At 37.2% G+C, this 24,522-nt stretch overlaps 1 protein-coding gene across 4 annotated transcripts; it reads right to left on the bottom strand.

Annotated features, from left to right (window-relative positions):
* Nucleotides 1-1,294: 1,294 nt before the first annotated feature.
* LOC127637138 (uncharacterized protein KIAA1958) lies at nucleotides 1,295-23,504 on the bottom strand. 4 transcript variants are annotated; one of them, XM_052118063.1, is made up of 7 exons: nucleotides 23,327-23,504; nucleotides 20,845-20,881; nucleotides 19,478-20,534; nucleotides 11,543-11,590; nucleotides 10,651-10,767; nucleotides 10,184-10,501; nucleotides 5,400-6,952 (listed from the first exon to the last, which is right to left on the bottom strand). In XM_052118063.1, exons 2-7 carry the CDS (start codon nucleotides 20,848-20,850, stop codon nucleotides 6,771-6,773), a joined length of 1,728 nt encoding a protein of 575 aa, XP_051974023.1. In that variant the 5' UTR covers nucleotides 20,851-20,881; nucleotides 23,327-23,504; the 3' UTR covers nucleotides 5,400-6,770. The 4 variants fall into 4 exon arrangements, with proteins under 4 accessions (XP_051974022.1, XP_051974023.1, XP_051974024.1 ...); XM_052118062.1 differs by lacking the exons at nucleotides 5,400-6,952; nucleotides 10,184-10,501; nucleotides 10,651-10,767; nucleotides 11,543-11,590 and adding exons at nucleotides 1,295-2,427; nucleotides 2,928-3,134; nucleotides 3,277-3,456; XM_052118064.1 differs by lacking the exon at nucleotides 11,543-11,590.
* Nucleotides 23,505-24,522: the final 1,018 nt, after the last annotated feature.

The following is a 24,522-nucleotide window of genomic DNA, read 5'->3' on the forward strand; positions in this document are numbered from 1 at the left end:
TTCTTCAGTTGAGATTGCTAAAATCCTGGTAGGTCCACTCTAGACACTCCAGTCCTGTTTCTGTGCTGAGTAAATGCACATCACCCCATTTTAAGGTGAGCTATGGAAGCCAGTACAGTGGCCAAACACCTTGGTGTTGTTGAGCCACACCAGGTTAAGGAGGCCTTTGGGATAGAAGCAACTCAAAAAACCATGTTTCCTAAGGAGTAACTCGTCAGCAAGGGTCTGCTTCATTGAATTGTGGAGTTTGTTGACTTTTCTTTTGAATTTGTGCTCCAAGTGCTTCTGCTAAAATTGGTCTTTCTCCCTGGAATGTTGCGTTCTCACACATGGTCTTCACCATCTTTGCTAACTTGTTTTTTCCGAGAGCTTGACAGTTATACCTGTGCAGGGCAGTGAGGTTGACCACAGTTTTGATGAACAGATGAAAAGGAGTGTCTTCAAATGCATTGCTTGAGGTCTGCGCTGGGTGTAATCTTTGTAGCTCTGCACTGGGTAGGTTTGAGGAGCATGTAGGGTAACATAGAGGCAGCATTCTGGAGTGGACCTTCTACTTCTTCAGTTGAGATCACTAAAATCCTGGTACGTCCACTCTAGACAATCCAGTTCTGTTTCTGTGCTGAGTAAATGCACATCACCCCATTTTAAGGTGAGCTATGGAAGCCAGTACAGTGGCCAAACACCTGGGTGTTGTTGAGCCACACCAGGTTATGGAGGTCAAAAGACCATGTTTCCTAAGGAGCAACTCGTCAGCAAGGGTCTGCTTCATTGAATTGTGGGGTTTGTTGACTTTTCTTTTGAATTTGAGCTCCAAGTGCTTCTGCTTGAGGGCTTCTTGGGACCTTTGGAACTCTATGGCTCTTCTAATAATGTAGCCGTAACGGTGCTCCTTCAGGTAGAATTCCAGGCCACATTGGTATTTAGCCAGAGAGTTGGGCTAATATTCTGAGCCATCCCTTTGGCGTGCATCCACATAGAAGGAGGCCAAGAAAATGTCCAACTCTTGGTGTGAAATAAGGTGTATCTCTCTGGTCTTGGTTGGATGCTTAGAAACGAGGAAGTCACGAAAGTTGCGGAGCGCTGTTTGGGTGCTACGAATGGTCTTCTCATTTTGTTCTCAGTATGCTCGCTCATTCATCTCTGTTGAAAAGGAAGAGGGTGGTCTTTTCAAATGTAAAGAACTGTAATAGTTAGGAAACAATTACCCAATGGACCTTAGTCAGGGAAGATGACATATTTCATTTGTTGCTAATTAAAATGACCTGGTAAGCGGTAAGAGTTTTTTGCCAACTGGAAATCTTTATTGAAAGATGTGTTTTCAATGTTTGGTTAGTTGAACAGTCAACACCAAGAACAGTAGAAGCCTGGTTTTCATTAACTTCATTAAATGTGCGTCATTAATTATGGAGCTCACATTGACTCTGGCCATTGCTGCCACAAAACACAGCAGTTTAGTGACTCTCAATCAAAGCTGGTATGTGCTCGGTATTGTGCAATCTAAAGGTAAAGATTGTTATTGAAGTTTCTCTTGGTCATCATAAAGCACTATTATTTTTGTCACTATGGTTTTTGACTTGTATTGAGTTAAGTAGTACCACAATAACGGCAATGTTCAACAAAATACACAAGCATCAAAGTAGTTTAACATTGATATCATTCTATTTATTTCTCAAAATATCAGTCATTGGACTTACTACTTAGTAAACAATGAATTTCAGATTTTCAGAGAGGAAGAGGTGTCATGGCAAAAAGCACAAACATACACTCTAGTTTGGGTATCCAATCATAAAATGGGTGAATCGTTATTACCTAATTACCTAAGGTTGTTTAATACAAGTTAAGGTTGTTAAACACTGTTCAGGCAAAATTATATTGATACAAGTCATACAAAACAATCATTTGATTAAATTTAAAAGTGCCAAATTGGCCAATGAAGAGAACACCATTGATATATAAAGTCACCAACACATAGTCCTGCCAAAAATCATTCACTTTGTGATCGACGAAGGCAAATGGAATACGAACAAGGCAGACATTAGCTAAATACGAGCTGGTTACTTAGAGCAGCAAACAGACATGTCCACTGTAAAGCAGGTAAGATCAATTAAATTCTTATGCTTTATTTGCTGACAATCGGGAGAAGTTCCCCCTTTGCTTTCATACTTTTAATTTTGGATTTGATGCTGTCATCCATAGCCTGGCGACATCTGACAGCATAGTGGGCCAATGTTTCTTCTTTCTCATCCCATGGTGGTAAAGCGTGGAAGACTTCTGGTGCCGCCAAACTGAGTTCTGCAATTGCTGCTGTCCTGGAAATGGTGTTGCGGTCCACACCGACTCTGTCAAAAGCCACTTTCATGGACACGCTACGTCGAAACTCTTGTAGTGCGGCCATATATCGTGCAATTACGCCAACAACATTTTTCACTGAAAAAATAGACAAACCATTCCTCAGTGTACAGACTGCAGACAAAATTTATGAAATGTTACTAAACTCTTTACTAAACTTTTTATAGATTGAGACTATCTAGTAAACCATTCACATTTTGTCAGAATTACCATAATTACAAGATGGCAATGCAGCCATGATAACTTTAGTCAATGAGTGAAAGTGTCAAATAACAGGTTACTGAGATTAAGTGAGTGGTATTCTGCTGATCATGTGATTCTAACATGGCTGCTCCCATGTGTGGACCCTCTCCATGTAGAATAAAACAGGTTTTATAAGGTTACTGATATGACTCAATTCTTCATTTTAATGTGAGTGGTCATGATTTCCTACATATATTGCAAAATTATAATTCATGTCATGAGGAAAAAAATTACTGAGTGCACCTTTAAGTACAGCTCTCAAAAGAATATAAGATAGCTAAACGTTGGCACCCTAAGGCCTCAATATTAAGGCAGACATTATTGACATGACTTACTTCGCACTCGAGTGTTCTCTCCTTCTCTGTTTCTCTTCGACGAAATCTTGATTGTCCTCGGCCTGTCCAGTGGAAGCAATTCCACCTCCTCAAAGGAGTCAAAGAGGGCTGGTGACTCATATGGAGCGCCCTCTTCAGGAATGGAGGTAATGATCTGATGAGAGCTGCTTGCTTCCATTTGACTTGAAGAATGTGTCCTCCTTTTATCTACCAGAATCAATGTGAAAGTCCTTATCGATAATCAAATTACTGGTTGAATCTCCATGCTTGCTTCCATGTCAAATTTAGCTTTCAACAGAATTAATATTTTTCTTATATGGCATATGATGATATTCTGAACAGTGCTCACCTGGCCGCAATTGGTCTTGAAGGAAGTCACAGATGAGCTCGGCTTTCTTAGTGAGTTCCTGCTGCAGAAGTTCTTTGTCCTGCTTCAGGCTGCTGATGGTGTCACCCATCAACTCACTTTTGCTTCTCTCAGCCTGCAGCAGGGCTTTCAGTCTCTCTATTTCATAGACAGCTGGAAAAACTGAAATAGAAAACAAGCTTAACCTCTGGAGTTTCTACAGGGAGCATTGAAAAGATACATCTTTATGTGAAATTTGAAATCTGATAAAAGAAATAGGGAAATCAGAAAAGAGCAATAATATACATTAGAGTCATGGGAAATAAAACTGGGAAACCAAAGAAGAATATGTGGCTGGTGATGAAAAAAAGAAAAGCCCAGGATGTGATACAAAGTGATGTCAGAAATCATAAACTATAATTAAGCAATAAGGTAAGCGGCCCATATCCTATTGTGAATCTATATTTAGTCATGGCTAAAGGGTGTTGTTTTTGCTTTTATTAAACAGTCACAAAGGACACAAAGTTTCATAAAAAAAAAATTATCAAGTAAATTCAGTGTGTTCATTCCTCTGGAAGATATAGTTTTTTTCATGTAAATTAAAGGTACAGTTCACCCAAAAATGAAAATTCTCTCATCATTTACTCACCCTCAAGTGTATAACTTTCTTTCTTCTGCAGGACAGAACTCTGAAGCTCCAAAAAGCATTTGATAGATGTGGGTGAGAAACAGATCAATTATTAAGTCCTTTTTTACTATAAATTCCCCTCCCTGTCCAGTAGATGGCGATATGCACAAAGAATGTGAATCACAAAAAAAAAAAAAAAAAAAAAGAATGTGAATATTTAAGACTTAAATATTGATCTGTTTCTCACCCACACCTATCATATCACTTCTGAAACATTGATTTAACCCTGGAGTTGTATGGATTACTTTTATGCTGCCTTTATGTGCTTTTTGGACCTTCAAAGCTCTGGCCTTCATTCACTGGCATTCTATGGACCTACAGAGCTGAAATATTAATCTAAAAATCTTAATTTGTGTTCTGCTGAAGACAGAAAGTCAAAAACATCAGGGATGGCATGAGGGTGAGTAAATGATGAGAGAATTTTCATTTTTGGGTGAACTGTCCCTTTAAGACTAATAGTAGGGCTCTATGGATGCTGTGCAGTGATACATACAATAGCTAGTGAACATGTGTTTCTCATCATTATAAGTTATAACTACTTAATGGATTTTAGAATTAGTCCATGCATTATATTAAGACCAAAAAGCAAAACATATTTGTAGAATACTTGAAGCTTTCTCTCTGAATAATTTATTTTAATTGTATTCCCCAGACGAGACAAAATTGATATTTCTTTGATACATTTTTTTAAAAGCTTTTTTGTGCTATTTTTATGAATGTAACAGTAAATCCTCACTGTGTATTTGTAAATTTGTTCTGCAATAAATTAAATAAAATGATTTTAGCATGGCTGAAACAAATGTACTGACCAATCAACATCCAGGATGCTATCCCTAACCCCCTAATGAACCCTTAAAGCTAAGACACTTTGAATTTTTAAGTTATGAAAATTGTTTGCAATTGTATAGAGAGATAATATAGAGATAATTCAATGTATGGAAAATAAAGTAAACAATTCAACTCAGATATGTCAAAGCAACGATTTTCTTATTTATTTTTTTAAAGTGGATTGGTTGACAATTAAAACCTGTGCTGTCAGTTGATGTGAAACAGCAGTTTCAGTATTTACTTGATATATACATTTGAGATGAATGATTAGTCTTTTTATTTGAGGTCTAAATTTAACATGATTTTATTTATGCTATTTTTATTTTATTTTATATAAGACTAACTTTAAAATTAGCTTAAGCGCCTCTAATATAAAGGCTACCAAATAATTAACGCAGAAATAAAATATACTTGTAAGCAGTCATGTTTCTAGTAAAATATAGAAAAAGCTCCTACCTTATAATTAAAATGGTAAGAACATGTACAAATAAGCTTCATCCATTCCAACAACGTATTCAAAGACAGAAATGGATCACAATCATAACATTTTGATCATTTATTTCATTGTAATGCATCAGAAGACAACAAGACCACTGATGACACAACAGAATGATCGACAATTTACACACTGAAAACAAACAGATCAGTAATCAGTCTTTGCAGAAGTGCTAAAATAGTTGAGGTAAATACAAAAGACCATTGTAGGTGGGTAAAAAACAAAACACTTAAACTGGTAAATACAAAATAATACACTGGAGAAGGATGTTTGAATCTTATCTGTTCAGAAAAGTTTGTCCTTTCTCATTATCAAAAACAGATTGATTCATTGTTCTAGCTCATTTTCTGTATTGTTTCTTTATATTAAACAATTTGAAGTATAGACAATGTGGTATGGTATGACACCTGAACAAATCTTTCACGGAAAACATATTTGGTTGCTAAAAGTAACAGCAAGATTTAAAATAATGGCCGTTCCATTCATTTGCATTAGCAAACCTAAAGTGTCCATCAATAAATACACAAGCCTCATTGAAATAGAATAATAAAGCAAATACATCATGGAGTGTCAGTAAAACAATTCTCTTTTTATACTTTTAAACACTTTAATATGCTAACATAATTCCTGCTACATAATACGACCCACCACGCCAATGAAACATGTCCTCTTTCAACCAAACTTCCCATATCTGGCAGTCATTTCATATACTGTGGTACAAATGGCAGGTGGAAGCTCTATCTTCACCTCAATAAATATGCAAAGGTAAAGATTATAATTACAAACATGATATGAAACGGAAGGCTAATGTAGAAAAAAAGCACAAACTTTGTGTTAACATACCTCATGTCAACTTATAAATCTCTTAAGCCATTTTAAGTCTGTCATGCACAAGCATGGAATGATGGCATTATTCAAAATTTGGTGTGATGCTGATTTTGACAAAAGAGGGAAGCACCGATTCAAAGCTTATGAATAACATCAGCAAATGAATCTACAGATAAAAAGACAAAAAAAGGCAATAAAATCCAATATAAGGTGGTTTGATGTAGCTCACATTTTTTCTATATTTTACGATATTGTGTAAGAGTAAAAACCATCAACATGGTTTGACAATGAATAACTCAAAAGTTTTAACTGTTACAATGCTACATGACTAAAATAAATAAGCTCTACTAGACTATTCTAAAGCTAATTTAAATGGATAAACAGTTGTGTTGACTGAAGGAGTTAAGAGTTGAATAACTATCACAGTATAGAACATGTTGGTTTTATTTAAATGAATGACAATGAAATAGTCAAATGTGCCCATGAATTGTTCCTCTCTTAGTGCAGTAAGAGAACTGAATCGACTCTCGCTTATGTCCAAAATGTCGATCACTAACTCTCTTTCCATCACTGAGACAAAGCAATGCTTCAACAGTGTTTCTGTATGTGTGATAATCATATTTGTCTCTGAATGGATATTTTTTGGGGCCTCAACAATTACATATATGAGGGGTCATTTTTTCCTGAAGGATCATCACAGAAAATAAAAGACTCTTGAGAAGACTCTTGCTTCTTTCTCTGGCCAATTCTAAGCCGACATTTATTAATGCAGGCTTTCTTCAGCTTAGATGATTCTACGGGAGTCCATCCGTCAATTGTAGAACAACGCAGAACATATGCTGCGAGGAAAAAATGAAAAACATTTCAATTTCAAAATTATAGAGCCTTTCAGACTAACTGTGGTTACATGATTGGGATGGGCAATACATCAATTTATACTTTTATATATTTGTAATGATTTTGCAGGCAATATAAAATGAAAGGAACATCTTGAATATCGCAATGACTTTAATGCGATTTATATTCAGCCATTGAGTTTCCTAAAGTCTGTTATTAGACTAGATTTATGATCCTTCCTTGCGACTTACGAGTATTAGATTGTTAAAACAGGATGTTTTAATAGCGCTGCTGATTTGAACTTCAGTGGCAAATATGTTAAGCAAGCAAGTTTGATTCATTTCCATGAATAACTCAATAACTCGATTACTCAAGTACTCTGAAGTGATGATCGATAATGATCATGCGTGATATAACTATACACAAACATGTCAAAGAGGGGCTTTATTTTTTATTCTGAGATTGTCATTATTTTCGACGGTACCTTGCAGTCTGAATCATCACAGCAACAAACTCAAACACAGTTTACCGTGACTTTCAGGCGAGTTCTTCCTTTCAAACAGATAGACGGAGCGCAGCTGAATGGAACAGATCATAGGGTCTACAAAACTATTTTCCACTTAACAAGATGTATTTAAAAAATTATGGTTTTGGGGACTCCGGTCAATCTAACCGCAGTTTAAAAATATACGTTTCAGCCAGCCACAGCAAAACAGTTGTGCATGTGTTAAAATAATTATGGCGACCTAAAGGAGAGCTGCTTGCTTGCTAAAGAGCAAAGAGACATGCTTTATGATCATTCTTTCATTGAGTTGGCCAGCGAGTCTTCACATAATGACAAAATGTGATGCATTATATTTTGATTCTGCCATCTTTTGTACTTTTTGTAATATACTCCGTTATAACAGCCTATAATTATGAATATGCGAGTCACTGGAACAACACCGAAATGCAATTCAGCGGCCAAAGATGTCTGTCTGACATATATGTACATAGATATTGTTTTTGATCAACAACTGACTGGGGCGGATGTGGCTCAGGTGGTAGAGCGGGTTGGCCACTAATCGCAGGGTTGGCGGTTCGATTCCTGGCCCACATAACTCCACATGCAGAAGCGTCCTTGGGCAAGACACTGAACCCCAAGTTGCTCCCAATGGCAGGCTAGCGCCTTGCATGGCAGCTCTGCCGTCATTGGTGTGTGTGTGTGTGTGTGTGTGTGTGTGTGTGTGTGTGTGTGTGTGTGTGTGTGTGTGTGTGTGTGTGTGTGAATGAGTCACAGTGTAAAGCACTTAGAAAACCTCTAAGGTTAAAAAAGCGCTATATAAGTGCTGACCATTTATCATTTAAAGAACAGAAAGGATATTAAAAGAGACATTATTCAATGACAAATGGGTTGCGTGAATCTCATCTTTGGACAAACCAAATTTTTACTCTCAACAGTTACTGGATCTCGTGATGAAATTCTCTACTATAGTACTCAATCAGTGGCGAATGAAATCTGAACATTTACTAGCCAATGGCTAGTCACAGACATTTTTAGTCACATAGCACAAACTCTGGTCACATATCAAGTGATTTAATCACATTTTAAAGGGTTATGGAGTAAAGAATCGATCTTGGATTTTGAATATTGAATTTTAGAATCAATATAATCACAATATTTTCACGATGCATCGAAAAAACAATTTAACCCAGCACGAATATATCTATTTCATCAAAATAAACTGAAAAGTATTAGAAAAAAAATATTGAATAGATATTAGTGATACCATAAAATATTGATATACCGATTATTGATCGGAAAACATATCTATTTTATCTATACATTTTTGAGGCATCAATATATAAAAATTAGCCGACATTTAAATTAGAAGACCAATTTGCATGCTATCCAATGCACTCAGTTGGCCTCTGTTTAACAGTTTGGCGTAATAGCGTTGTGAGACCACAAGAGGGTGATATAACATTTACTGAAGCTGGTCACGGGGTAAGAAAGGATGAACAGATGTAACACACACAGAGGACGAGCTGATGCGGCACAGCAGATAGCAGTCCAAATTGACGAAGGTTTTTTACTTCTTCAAGAATGAACAAAATTACGTTGATGAGTTTACAGGTTAGTGTATGAAACTGGTTTAACTTTGCAAACTGAACAACTAGAATTATTATACAATTTCTCTGTATGTAGCCTTGATTAGGGCCTTTTATTCAAGCTGTCAAACCACAAAATGACATACTTGTACCTGAAATTACATTGTGTAGTAGGCTATAAGAAAGATGTGATGGCTAGTGTAAATAATCTTTGTCCTCTGATAATGATTTGGGTTGAATTTAATGGAAAACTATACAAGTTGAGCTCAGTGGCATTGCAGAATTTGGATACTAAGCATTGCCGATGTATGCTTACCTTTGTAGAAAATAATTGTTATGAATTTTAGGACCCGCTCGGTGAGCAACCGCCTTTAATTTACCCTGCCACTCACACTTTACCAAAGTTATGTTGAGGAATATGTTTGAAAAGACAAAGACTATTGTGCAATGAGCAGCCCAATTAAATCTCAATGCGGGAAAAATGTATCGATCCCCAGCCTAAATATTAAAATTAAAATAAATATTTTTTTAGCGGGCCCACTTTATATTAGGTGTAGCTTTAACTACTATGTACTAACACTGAAATAAATACAATGTATTTATTGTGTAACTATATGTTGTTCTGCAAAATTCTCAAAAGATTCACATTTGCTGCTACTGAGGTTGAGGTACAGGTAGATTTAAGGTAGGTTTAAGAGTTAGAGTAGGGTTAGGTTATGGATTAGGGGTAAGGTTAACAGTGTATCTACAGATGTAATTAAATGCAGGTACTTTAAATGTAAGTACAATGCAACAACACATGTACCTAATAAGTACATTATATCAGTGTGGCAGGGCGGAGGGCGGGGCCGGGTCGTGATCATACACACCCGGTCCCTTATCAGGCTAACCAAGCCTCCAAGAGGGATAAAGCCTGACTGCGGAGGATAGTGCGGGAGAGAGATAGTTTACGGACATGTCCGATTAGCCTGATAAGGGACCGTGTGTGTATGATCACAACCTGGCCCGCCCTCCGCCCTGTCACAATCAAATGCTTGGTAGTGAAAGACACCTAATATAAAGTGGGTCCTTTTTAACTGTATCTCCATTTGAAATTCCATTAGAAATCCATAAAACATGGCCATCCCATTTATAATACTTACACATAATCCCATCCACTCTTCTTCTGTCTAAAATCTTCTTGCCGTCAGGTACCTTTCCTCTCTTCCCAAAAGCGACCGCTCCATTGAGGTCCTCCTCACTGAAGAAGTGTTCAAACAGCAGGTGAAAGAGTCTCATGCTGTCCTGTCTCGACTCCTGCAGCATGGACGCCAGTTTGTAGTGCGGCAGGTAGAGTCCGCTTCCTGGAAACAGCTCCTGCTCGCCCATTCGGGCTGGATTGGACAAAGGCATCTGCGTTCTCTCGTGAAACACGAGAACTCGATCAATGACTGTCTGCAGGTTTTGTAGAGTTATAGTATCTGCATAAACAATGAGACATAAATGAAAATATGTTTACCTTATGACATAACTAATGGTGCTTCAAACACAATGACATTTATTTTGTACTATTGTTTCTATGAGGTTGAGCTTGTTATTGATTTCATGTTTTATTGGTCTGCGAGCTCACCTATGCTTGTTAAAAACTCTTCCAGGTGTTTTCTCTCTTCAAAATACCTCTCACTGTTTGGACTGATGTCTGATTGACAGAACTCCTCTGAGCTTTGTGTAGCTGGTATCAAATGTTCTGTAATACATCAAATAAGCAATTTTAGGAGCAAAAACTCTCCCCTCCTCAGTACTCTATTGCAATACTATTGGAAATCAACAGCCAGAAACAAAATACACAATGCTTCAAATAAAATATGTTTCTCCACATAACATCACCGCGACTATGAAAGACTGGTGTGTATTTCAATTCACACAACTGCCAAGTCCACAAACAATAAAGCCAGTTTCATCAGAGAAATTTTATTTTATTTGCAATGATGAAAAGTTTCTTCCAAATTAATTTGCCTCATGCAAATTCTTCCATTATAAATATAAATACACAGGAGAAATGATTGCAGCATACTACAGTACAGCTATTAATATAGTATTAAATTGAATCTCATGAAACTTTCCAAATGAATTACTATAAAACAATATATATATATATTTTTTTAAATTTAAATTGGCATACATTAAAGACTCTCAAACAAAATACTATCATGATGTTTAAATACTTACAATTTCATTAGTAATGAATGAGATTTTTGCATTACAGTAATAAAACTGTAGTGCTTAATTGCAATGAAAATAATAATAATAATAATAATAATAATAATTCACAAATAAGCTTCATTTTTCATTAAGCACAATACAGTTCCTTATTTCTTTTGATTCTTTGATTTTGGGGTAAAATATCACCTGGATTACCAAAGATAGGTTTCGTGAGATTCACCCATTAATAAAGTAATTCAAATAGCAATATTTTTATAGTATAACAAAGACATGTCAAACTTCTTGCACAAACAACTAACCATGGAGGGCTTTCAAAATCGCAGCATAATCCATCTTCTCATGTGGACCTGTAAACAGAATAAAATTATAAATTGTCCTCAAAATTTTTTATTATTAATATTCTCTTAATTTATAAGCATTTTCATGCATGCTTATAATAAATAATATAAGACTTTAACAACATTAAATCTACTGACATCCATTTTCCTCTCAATAAAGAGAGAAAGTGATGAGAACACTCACCTGTTATTTTCGTTCGGTATATTTGGAGTTAAAGCAATAACAGCACCATCCATTTCCATCTTGAGAGAAATTTCAAATATCCCCAGAGTGACTTGAGATAACAGCTTCATGCTTTATTACAGAGTATCTAACTAAGACTAAATAACTGTCTGTGTGATGTTGAAATCATTCATGATGCTATGTAGAGAGCTAATAACTTACAAGATATCATTAGTTTAATTTCATTTCTGAAAACAATATACAGAGATTTTACAGTTTTATTTCATAGCTACCATTAAAACAAAAGCAAGCTATTAAAAAAATAAAAATAAAATTCTGATAAACTGATTCCAGTATCAGATTGATACCAATAAAAAATAAATAAAATGCAAGAGCGTAACAGTCTGGTTCCATAGAGGAACACATTTTTAATGCTAACTTAGTAACCTTTAAAGACAGACCTACCATGAGCTTTAAGTTTGTAAATCAATGGTATATGCTTCTGTTGAAGCCATCAATCTGCATTATTTCAACTTCATTTTTAAAGAATCGTGTTTATTAGCTGAATTTCTGATGAAGAACTACACTACCCATGAATCCTGAAGAGAGAGATCCACCAACCAGAGAATCACAGCAAACAAAAACCACGCCAAACAAGCTATGCAGTGACCGCACACCCCAATGATGCACTATGATTGATGCAATCAATCCCCTACACTCTCAAACTACTTAAATACTTGTATACACTGATGAGCCAAAACATTATGACCAACTGTCTAATATGCTCCCAAAACAGCGCCAACCCGCAGAGGCATGGACTCCACAAGAGCCCTGAAGGTGTCCTGTGGTATCTGGCACCAAGACATTAGCAGCAGATCCTTCAAGTCCTGTAACTTGCAAGGTGGAGTAACCATGGATCGGACTTGTTGGTCCGGCACATCCCACAGATGCACAACTGGATTGAGATCTGGGGAATTTGGAGGCCAGGGCAACACCATGAACTATTCATCATGTTCCTCAAACCATTCCTGAAAAATGTGTGCAGTGTGGCATGGCGCATCATCCTGCTGAAAGATGTCACTGCCATCCGGGAATACTATTGCCATGAAGGGGAGTACATGGTATGCAATGATGTTTAAGTAGGTGGCACGTTTCAAATTTACATCAACATGAATGGCCTGACCTAGGGTATCCCAGTAGAACATTGCCCAGAGCATCACACTCCCTCCACCTGCCAGTAGCGGTTTCAACCACCACACAAGCGACGCAATAAAGTAGGGCCGGCATCTTGCGGTTTCTTCAGTGTCTCACAGGACCCGCACATTTTTAGACACCGAGTCAAGTTAAAAAGAACTTCAGTTCAATCAGGAAGACTCGCAGATTTGAGTAAAGTTTCAGATTACATTTATTTGATGAATATAAAACAGGAATTTAATGTCTCTCTTTGGCATAAAGCCAGGCGGTCCGAAGAAGTTGTACTCAGAACCATCAGATCATGCCGGAGATAGGAGGCAGGGGCGAGGAGCCTAACCCCATGCAGGACGGGACTCAACTTGTGGACGTGGGGTGGTGGAGGTTGCCGTGTTAGCACACTGAAACAGCAATGTGATAGATTGTGAGCAGACTTATAAAGCAATGGCTTACATGTGATTGGCTAGGAGTTACCTAGCTAATGGTGCTAGGTGCTAATGGTTTAATTTGTTGCGCTGGTTTAGTTCGTTGCACAAAGATTGTTTTTTAGCTCAAGTTTCACAAAGACTTTATGTTCTGGACAATTTCAGCTTGCAAAGAGGTTCCTGTTACAATGTCCGTTCCGGTCAGTTTTATTGAATTGACAAACAATATGTTGGTACATCAGAAATAAGGAGGTGTCTACATTACAATATTGAATGTGCCCCACTCCCCACAACATCCCCACCCCAGCATTCAACCCCCATCCAAATTAACAAAACATAATAAAAAAACATGGACAAAACACAAAATCAACAGAAAAAACTATGCTTTACCACTAGACTCAGATGTAAAATTTTGCCCTTTAACAAAGTCCAAGAAGGAGCTCCAGGTCTTCTGGAAGGACTCAAGGGATCCTGTTAGTGAAAACCTTAACGTTTCAAGCCTGATACACTGAATGATCTCCTGGATCAAGCTGTCATATGTGGGAGGAGAGGCATGTCTGTCTAGCAAGGTGGTAAATGCAATAACATGCTGCGCTGATCTCAGGGGAACACCAAATAAAGCTGTTAATGTTTAAGGCTCAATATCTGGGTTAAGAGCCCATTGAAAGGTATCAAATATCCATAACCAAAAAAATTTCAACCACGGGCATGTCCAAAACCTATGTAAATGCTTGGCTGGAGATTGCTTACATCTGTTTTTAGAAGAAATGATAGAATAGAAATGATTGTATCATTTCTATGTATTGTTTCTATCTGAAAACATATTGGACAACTGAACATTGGTTAAATGGGCTTTATGAACCACCTTACAATGCAATAGACCGTGTCTGCCACATATGAATGAGGAGTGTACCAACTCTAGTGTGCCACTCCACTGATTGTCCAAAATAGAAATTCCCAGATCTTGCTCCCAAGAGCCTTTGAGAGATGCAATGGGATTTGCATTTAAGGAACTGATTAGTTTATAGATGACTGATATAAGTTGTTTACGGTTAGCACTTAGTTTAAGTAAATTATCAATTTGTGATTAAGTGGGATTGTCAGGAAAATTTATTCTTTACAAAATGCCTGATTTGAAAGTACCAAAAAATGTGGCTGTAGGGTATCTTAAACTTAGTGAACAAAGTTGCAAAGTAAACGAAAACACCATCTTTGTACAAATCACTAATGGAGGTAAGGTCATTAATCGACCATAAGCTGAAAGCTAAATCAGATATAGATGGAGAAAACAGATGTTTTTTTTAATAGGGGTAAGAATAGATGCTCTGTGTAAGCTGTAATGTTTTCTTAATTGAAACCAAATTTTAAGGGACAACTAATCTGAAATGAACCACCAAAGGGAGCTGAGATCAAATTTCGGAATACAATGAACTTTGAGATGTTGAAATCTCTGTGGACCCAGTGCAAACAACTATTGGATTGCACAATTGAGATTGAGTTTGATATTGAGTTGAGTTTGTTAATGTTTACAAGCCCAAAAGTATTGTCAAAAACTGGGAAGTGCAAGGCCCCCTTCGGACTAAGGAAGTTGAAGAATTGATCTCTTCAGACATGCAAGTTTGTTTCCCCATAAGAATTTGTGTAGGAGCCCATCAAAGGAGGTAAAGAAAGACTTATTGGGGACCTGGGTCGCTCAGCGAGTAAAGACACTGACTACCACACCTGGAGTCATGAGTTCGAATCCAGGGTGTGAGGAGTGACACCATCCAGGTCTACTAAGCAACCAAATTGGCCCAGTTGCTAGGTTGGGTAGAGTCACGTTGAGCTAACCTGGTAGCTATGATGTGGTTCTCGTTCTTGGTGGGGCACATGGCGAGTTGTGCATGGATGCCGCGGAGAACAGCGTGTAGCCTCCACCCGTGCCATGTCTCCGCGGTAATGTGCTCAACAAGCCATGTGATAAGATCCACGGATTGACGGTCTCAGATGCAGAGGCAACTGAGATTCGTCATCTGCCACACGGCTTGAGGCGAGTCACTACGCCACCATGAGGACTTAAGAGTGCATTGGGAATTGGGCATTTAAATTGGAATGTGTTGAAACCGATGCATGAGTTTTGGCAAAATGTTCACTTTAATCAGATTTACCCAGCCCATAAGGGTTAGGGGGTAGAGAGACCCAACTAGACATATCCGATTTACATTTGTCTTCTAATTAGTGAACATTTGACAAACAGATCAACATAGGAATCAGTAAAGAAACCCTCCAAATATTAAAATCCTTTATCATTTAAAGGGAAATTAGAAATGAGGGATGTCCCTCGCCTTGGAGTGAACAAAAGGTTTTTGGTAAATAAATTTTATACACTGATAATTGACTACATTTATCAATAATGTCCAAAATTATGGGTAGAGAAGAAACAGGGTTTAATAAGGGAATAATAAGAATTTGCCTGCATAAATTTTTTGAACTAAGCCGTATCACGAGATACCCACAAATCCATCATGGCTCCAGAGCCAGATAGCCAAAGGTTCTATGACTAGATTAAAAATAATAGGGGAAAGGGGACATCCCTGCGATTACTACTGTTACAATGTTTAACATGTTTCCAGATCATTCTGCACCAAGCAAAGTTTCAGAGCTTGACAAACGGCAATGTTTTTTTTCCCTTCTGCTCTAGTGTGCTAAGGGGCCTCAGAAATTGTAAACCCACCACTGCACCCGGCTTGTCGTCTTCCCACAGTGCATCCTAGTGCCACCACTTCCCCAGGTAAATGCCACACATGTACACGACCGTCCAAGTGATGTAAAAGAAAATGGGACTCATCTGACCAGACGACTTTCTTCCACTGCTCCAAGGTCCAGTTCTGACGCTCACGTGCCCATTGTAGGTGCTTTCAACGGTAGACAGGGGTCATCATGGGCACTCTGAATGGTCTGTGGCTACACGCCCCATACGCAGCAGGGTGCGATGCATTGTGTTTTGTGACATATTCCTCTCGTAACCATCATTAACATTTTATGTGACGTGTGCCACAGTAGACCGTCTGTTGGTTGGGACCAGACCGGGATAGCCTTTGTTGCCCTCGTGCATAGATGAGCCCTGGGCGCCCAACACCATGTCGCTGGTTTGTGCTTTGTCCCTCCTCAGACCACTGTCAGTAGGTACTCACCACTGCTGACTGGAAGCACCCCACAAGCATTGCTGTTTCAGAGAAGCTCTGACCCAGTTGTCTGGCCATAACAGTTTGGCCCTTGTCAAAGTCGCTCAGGTCTTTACTCCTGACCATTTCTCCTGCATTCAACACGTTTACTACAAGAACTGATTGTTCGCTTACCATCTAATCTACCCAGACCTTGACATGTGGCCATGTTAGGAGATGATCAACGTTAGTGGTCATAATGTTTTGTCTCATCGACATATATCTGAATATTTTGCAATGAACTTTAAAAGTATTGTTTCTATACTTAATATCATCATCTTTTAATTTGAACTAACTTGCCAACAGTATATACCTGTCTTTTTGCTTTGTTTTGTTTTTGGCTATAAATCAAAGTTTGTAAAGTTGTAATTTATCTTAGAGCTGGTTGGTTTTGTTCACGGCTTAGAACTCTCTTATTTAATGAAATCCCTATGAAAACAATTATAGTGAAATATACTTCCGGAACCAAGATGGCTGAAAAGGCGGGTGGGCATTATTGTGCTATCTGTACCAATATATATTCACAGATATATCCCTACTGCCAACCAAAATTCAGACACTAGACACTACAATATTAAAAGTGGATTTAAAAAACGCCATATCTAATTTGCCATATGTTGCCTGGTGACAAATTATCTCCATTTACAATACATTTGACTTTTATGCATTTGACAGACACTTTTATCCAAAGCAAGCTACAGTAAATTAGAATTTCTAGGTATACATTTTATCACATGTGTGTTCTCTGGGAATTAAACCTATAACTTTGCTGCTGTTCTATTTGCTCTACCAGTTGAGCTATGAAAAATCTTGCCATAAGTCTTCCTCAATGCAAGGGGCTGTTATAAATCCAACTTGTATGCAGCATCCATATTTACTGTTATATTACATAAACCTGTATTTTCTTTAGTGGGTTAATTCTCTTTCCTTTTTGAAAGAAATTATGTAACAGCTTTTCACCCCTACTACATATAATTGCTTTAATGCTGCATTTTTTCTTTTCTGATTATTGTCAGGCTTGATCTGCATCTGAGGTTTCAACAACAGCATGTCTGTTTCATGTCTACTGTATACAAATATTGTGTATTTTCACTTCTGCAGAATAAGATATTTGATTTATGGTCTTAACTTAGATGATGCCATAAACGTAATTAAGAAACTTTACCTGAGCGTAGACTCCACCACCCAGGCTACTCACTATATCACACACACTGCACTCACAAAAATGCATGCAGTGTTTCCTAAACCAAGTCTTTGAGTTTTTGTATTTCACATATGCAAGTACATTATATTTGAACATAGATTTTTGCTGATGCTGTAAGTCTATACATTTGCACTTCAATTCAAATTCTATACATTCAAAACATCTTTGATTTTAGGGCATAAAAAAAAGTGGCTTTCATGATTATATAATCATGTAGAAACATTCAATTTGCATTCAGTAAATGTTCATAATGACTTTATGAACATTTACTGTAATAATGAAAGGAATATTCTGGGTTCAATACAAATTAAGCTCAATCAACAGCATTTGTGGCATGATGTTACCACAAAAAAAAAATATATATATATAAAAAAAAGCAGCAAATATCGAGTTTACAGTTAATAAAAATTCAATAACATGTAATGGGGAAAATGTTATAGGGTTTAAAAGGCAGAAATGTGAAGCTTTTATAAAAGCACTAACATTCATTAATCTGTTAAAGCTTGTGTATTATTTGAGCTGTAAAGTAGTTGAAATAATTTTTACAGTCCTTTTAGGGTTTTAAGGTTTGTTGATGTTACAGCGTCATGGCAACAAAGTTGTAATATTGGCTATAACTTTACACAGAAAAGGTTAGAAAGTGATTTTATCACATTAAAATCATGTTAACACACATATTGTATACAAATTGGCCCAATTTACTTCCATTGTATGTGTCTCACTGTAACCCGAATTTCCATTTTTAAAGAAAATGAGGGGCAAGACAAAATACATTTTTGTAGTAATCAACATTACGCCACAAATGCTGTCGATTGAGCTTAACTGGTATTGAACCTGGAATATTCCTTTAATGTACTCTTTATAAATCCTAATAATCTTAAACATATAAAAACATAATAAATATTTGCAGTAATACTGAAGCTATCTATCTATTAATTTACACCTAGACCAACACTGGAGTTCCTGTTTATTTGTATAAATTTGTTTTAGACATTTTTAGTAAATGTTCAAACCAAATTTAAAATACACTTTATAAAGCCTAATCATTTTAAATATCTAAAATATTAAACATGATAATACTACTGCTACTACTAATAAAAATAATATAAAATAAATATTTGCAGTACCTCTGGAGCTATCTATACATGTACGCCTAGATAAACAGTGGAATTCGATTTTTCCAACAGGAAGAGCCGACCTTCATGTTAACCCACTTGAGATCATTAAGTTTAAATGTCCATTTTCACTATTTATAACTTGTCAGACTCTCATTACAATCATATACATTCAAATTCCAAACAGTGGCCACTCAAAAGTGTTTGGACACTTAAAGCCACACTTAAAAATGTATGAATGTCTTTGCATAACATATCAAACTAAGTGGCATTCATTTTCAAGAATGAACAAGCACACTTTTCAAGCAAAATATTTGACAAAAACTCTTTTTGGTTATCAACGTTAGAGGAGTATGTCCATAGTTAATGTAATGTACAACATCAGCGGTTACTCTACCTGAGTGAACTTCATACATCCACTGAAAATGAGCTTGACACCAGTTGGTGTTTAGATTTAGTTATAAGTGTGGCTCCAGTGTCCAAATACTTTTTGGGCAAAAAACATAGTCAACTGTTATCAACCAACCACATGCTTAGTGACTTAAAACCAGATATATGTTCTTGTATTACATTTCTTGCAGATAAAGTTTTTTACCTGTGTTGTCTCCTCTAGCTTCTCCACTAAGTGCCTGCGATGCTAGAAGATCCATCTCAGGGTTTCCACCAATTGACGCCTCTCCGTAAGACAATGAAGACCTGGCATATTCATCCCTATGTAGGACCCCCATAGCGTCAATCCTTCCAGAATGGGGTAAAGCTGCCATAGTTTGACTGCATGTCGGGTTTGAGTTCACATGCATTTTGTTCTGAGTAACGTGGTATGGTGCCCGCAAGGGTTTCGACATGGATGGAGAAGAGTTTTCAAGCGGAGAGGAAGACAACCCTATGGAGTCACCGTCTACAGAGGAAGGCTTTTGAGATGCCGAAGACCTAGATGAAGGTCTGACCTGGGGGTTTAGCCTGGGCGACTGGGTAACCCCAGTAGTTGACCGGTTACCCTCAGAGTTGCTTGCCATCTGTGGATTGGCCACACTGTAATAGTCTTCACCCCTTTCCTGTTTGATCTTCTTCAACACTGGGTCAGTGGGATCCTCATGTCCTGGTCCTTTACTGGGTCTTTTTCTGGGTGTGACGTTAGGGGTGTGGTTGGGCTCATAGTCGCCCTCTTCATCAGTAGCAGACGACTCGCAAACTATGTCGTAGATGTTGTTGTTGTATTCCTCGCCATTGTCGTCCATCTCCGAAGGTTCACTGCAGTTGGAAATGTCACAAGAATCGTGAATCTGACTGGAATCGCCTTGACTGGAATTGGCTTTGCTCTTTCCGGCATTGCCGTGGAACCGTTCTGCTGAGGTGTTCTGTATGACAGCAGCTGCCTGCATAATACTGTCTGTATTGATGCTCCGGCTGTTTTGGTAAGACATGCGTTCCTTGTATCCTGTTTTACAGGCGTTATTAAGTGGCCAGTGGTACGCATGGCCTGCGCTGCAGCCCCACAGAGCGGTGAAGGTACCGTGCGAGCCTTCGTTGAGCAGGTGTTTCAGGTTGGGGATAAGGGTGCAGATAGTTCCATGACTGTGGGCCCATTTCACCAATTTCGCTAGGTTTTCAGAGGAAGTGTGCAAGCAGTCTTCCATGTTGTGCGCCTTCCCCTGGGACAAGAAGATTCATTTTTTTTTATTACAAACCGTCTTTGAATATGAGCTAGTTAGTCAACGTGCAATGTCGTTTGGAACCCATTTTACTTAGGTAATGTGATACATTTTGGGATGAAAAAGCACATTTAATGAGAAAATAAATAATGTACAATGAGGCTTTTATCCATTAACCATTTTTAATCCATTAATGGAATGTATCCATTGGGAATTGTTTGGATTGTGAAAAGTTGATTATGGAAAATTGTGGATTGTACTGCAATGAATAGTTCACCCAAACATGGCAAATCTATCATTACTTACTCACCTTCATGACGTTCCAAACCCATATGATTTTCTTTCTCCTGCGGAACACAAAAATACATACATTTAAAACAATGTCATGTTCGCTGATCTACATATTGAGCAATTTGATTTGGTTTGATTTGAGAGTGAATAATGACTTAAATTTTTGTCTGTTCATTAAGTCATCAAAAGCCTTCAGAAGACTTGGAATATGATGCAGAATTTGCATGGACAACTTTTATGACACTTTTGGGTCCCTTTTAAGCTTTGACGTAAATCACTATCAACTTAATATAAGAACACCTGCGACCGTGAAATGAGATAGACCGTTAGTGGATTTTGCCGATACCGATATCTAAGGTGGTGGGAAAGGCCAATAACCGATTAATCGGCCGATCGTTTTTACAATAGATTTCTAGACTGTTAAAAAAGAAAATCTATTCTTTCTTTACTATGGCAGGCAATGACAAAGATTCCAAAATGAATAAAATCCTAGATGCAGTTTTTTGGTCAACCAAAATAACCAGAACGATAACGGGAATGACCTCTGTGGTCGTGAGCATGGGCAGAGAATCCAGAAAGACCTAAGTGGTCGTGAGCATGGGCAGAGACTTGCAAACAGAAGAAAAATTCTGATCTGGTGCATAACATGGGACTTTTAAGTATAAACAAGGCCGAATAGCACCAGGGACACTTATTTTATAATAACGAAATTATGAAAAAATTATTGGCAACTATCTACATACATTTTTGCAGAAAACCAATAGTTCCAATATATATAAAACCAATATATTGGTCTACTTCTAATTCTTAATATATCTCCTTTTGTATTCCTCAGAAAAAGGAAAGTCATATGGGTGTGGAACGACATGAGTGTGAGTAAATAATTACACAATTTTCATTTTTTAGTAAACTTAAAATTATTAAATTTTGATGATAGAGTAGGAAAACAAAAAAAAAAATTCCCCTTTGGAATAACATGCACAATAACACCTGAAATTGCACTTACAATGGAAGTGAATAGGAGGGCCAATTTTTGGAGGGTTTAAAGGCAGAAATGTGAAGCTTCTAATTTTATAATAGCACTTGCTTTAATTCTTCTGTATTTTTTAAGCTGTAAAGTTGTGTAAATTGTAGTTTTTGCGGGATTAAGTTATTCCGTCATCATTGCAACAAAGTTGTAAAATTATATATAACTTTACACAGAAAAGGTCAGTAAGTTGACTCCAGCTAGGTCTCCTAAGCATTGAAAAATTGGTACAGTTGCTAGGGAGGGTAGAGTCACATGGGGTAACCTCCTCGTGGTCGCTATAATATGGTTCTCGCTCTCGGTGTGGCACGTGGTGTGTTGTGCATGGATGATGCGGCGAATAGCGTGAAGCCTCCGCACGCGCTAGGTCTCCTTGGTAACGTGCTCAACAAGCCATGTGATAAAACTGGTGTCTCAGACCCGGATGCAACTGACATGCGTTCTCCGCCACCCGGATTGAGGTGAGTCACTACACCACCACGAGGACTTAGAGCGCATTGGGAATTCAAAATTGCGGAGAAAATATATAAAAAAAAGGAAAAGAATAAAAGGTTCGTAAGTGATTTTATCACACTAAAATCATGTTGTATTCGTCTTGGCTATACTTTTGAAACAAAAAGAGGGACTTAAGTTGAAATATTATTTTTCGGTAATAATAATCTTTTAGTAAAATAGTCCTATATATCAGGGGGAGTGAGGGAATAGACCTTTAGTTACTACAGATGTTTTAACATTTTTATATTTTGTATTAATAGTTTCTAAATGGGTTTATGTGCCATAATTTGCCATAAAATGCCAGTTTATATGTGGAATCATACATCTAACCATGCTAGTGAGGAGCCATGCACGGTTTTACTTTTACCATGAAGTTACAATGTTTTTATTGGAAATACAACAGTTGATATGTAGATATGGGAAGAGCTATATGGTAAATATTCATAAAGGCTGTGAATTATGGACCAAGTTTTCATATCAAAACTGTGCTAAATCTCTCTGAAAGTGGGAAAAAATAACTGGATTTGTCAGTCTTCAGATGACTGTATTTAATCACAAAGAAGCTGATGAAAGGAAACTGTAATAACAGTGAAACTATTCTGACAAGGGTACTAAAGAGTAATATACTCATATAACATGGTATTTACATGATACTTCAAAGGAAAACTTTATGCATGCGCAAAAAAAAACAATAACAACAACAACATGTAACTACTATCATGCATGTGTTAGCTCTATTTTGATCAGTTTTATCAAACATAATGCCGTTGATATCTAAAATGATCTTTCGTGCCAAATGCCAATGTGTCTCTGTCTCCAAACGCAGTGAGCTGCTTAACTAGCCCATAATTTATGTCGTCATCGCGTTAGTGAATCGAATGCTGTTTGTGTAGACAGCTCGCTCTGTTTTGAGGCGCAGCCCTTGTGTCCGTATATCTGCATACATACACACAAAGAACCCGATAAAGCATTATCATACCTTCATACAGGAGAAATATTCTCCAATAACCGCTCACATATGCTGTTCGCTTCCTCTTTGTTCGATATCAAGCGTCATTTGATAACGAATACTTTAAATTCGTCCGCGGTTATTCTATATTTGACAGTTATTTTATACAAAAGCCATTAATTTTGCTTTTAATGGACGTGCAGAGGGCACTTCCTCAACCGCCGGAAGTACGTGTCTGTGAGATACGGAGTGCGTGCATGTGTGATTTTAGGTTCTGATAAGAACAATATAAAAATAATAAAAAGAAAACACTTGTTATTAGATTTATTTGATATCTATAATTTGTTGTATTCTAGATGTCCCTTGTTGATGCACGTTTTACTTGTTTTATCTTTAGGGTTAGATGTTTTAGTGCGCCGAGCACTCCCATGTAAATTATATTTTACTCTCCCTTGTAAGACTCTGTAAGACTTTCTTTCTTATGAGGAACGCAAAAAGAGATGTTTTAATGCATGTCTCTGTCCGTTTGTGTGTCTTCAATGGTAGTGGATAGCTCCTTAAAGGATTTACACAATTAACTATGATTATAATTTTTTTATTTAGCACCTATTTTGTCAAAGATGATTGACGTGCAGCTCTGGGGACATGAGGAAATGAGAGAGACTAGTGCAGTAATTTTAAATTATTTAAAATGTGACTTTTAGACCCACAGTATGTAACAAATAGTCTTTATACTTTTAACCAAGCCTATTCAAATTGCAATCATGTGAACGTTGTTTATATCTTTGGGTATAAAGCCAAGATTTCTCAGGGTTTATTCACTCAGACAGACATACGATTATAGATAGATAGCTAACTAGCTAGAAAGACAGACAGACAGATAAAAGACAGTCAGATAATAGATAGACAGACAGTCAGATAATAGATAGACAGACAGACAGATGATAGCTAACTAAATAGAAAGACAGACGATGATATATAGATGGATAGATACTATAGATAGATTGGTAGACAGACAGACATACAGACAAATAATAGACAGACAGATGATGGTAGACAGATTGATTATAGACAGACAGACAGATGATAGCTAACTAAATAGAAAGACAGACAATGATATATATAGATGGATAGATACTATAGGTATATAGATAGACAGACAGACAGATAGATAATAGACAGACAGATGATAGCTAGCTAGATAGAAAGACAGACGATAATAAATG

Source organism: Xyrauchen texanus, chromosome 44 (genome assembly GCF_025860055.1).
Source record: "Xyrauchen texanus isolate HMW12.3.18 chromosome 44, RBS_HiC_50CHRs, whole genome shotgun sequence".
Classification (NCBI taxonomy): domain Eukaryota; kingdom Metazoa; phylum Chordata; class Actinopteri; order Cypriniformes; family Catostomidae; genus Xyrauchen; species Xyrauchen texanus.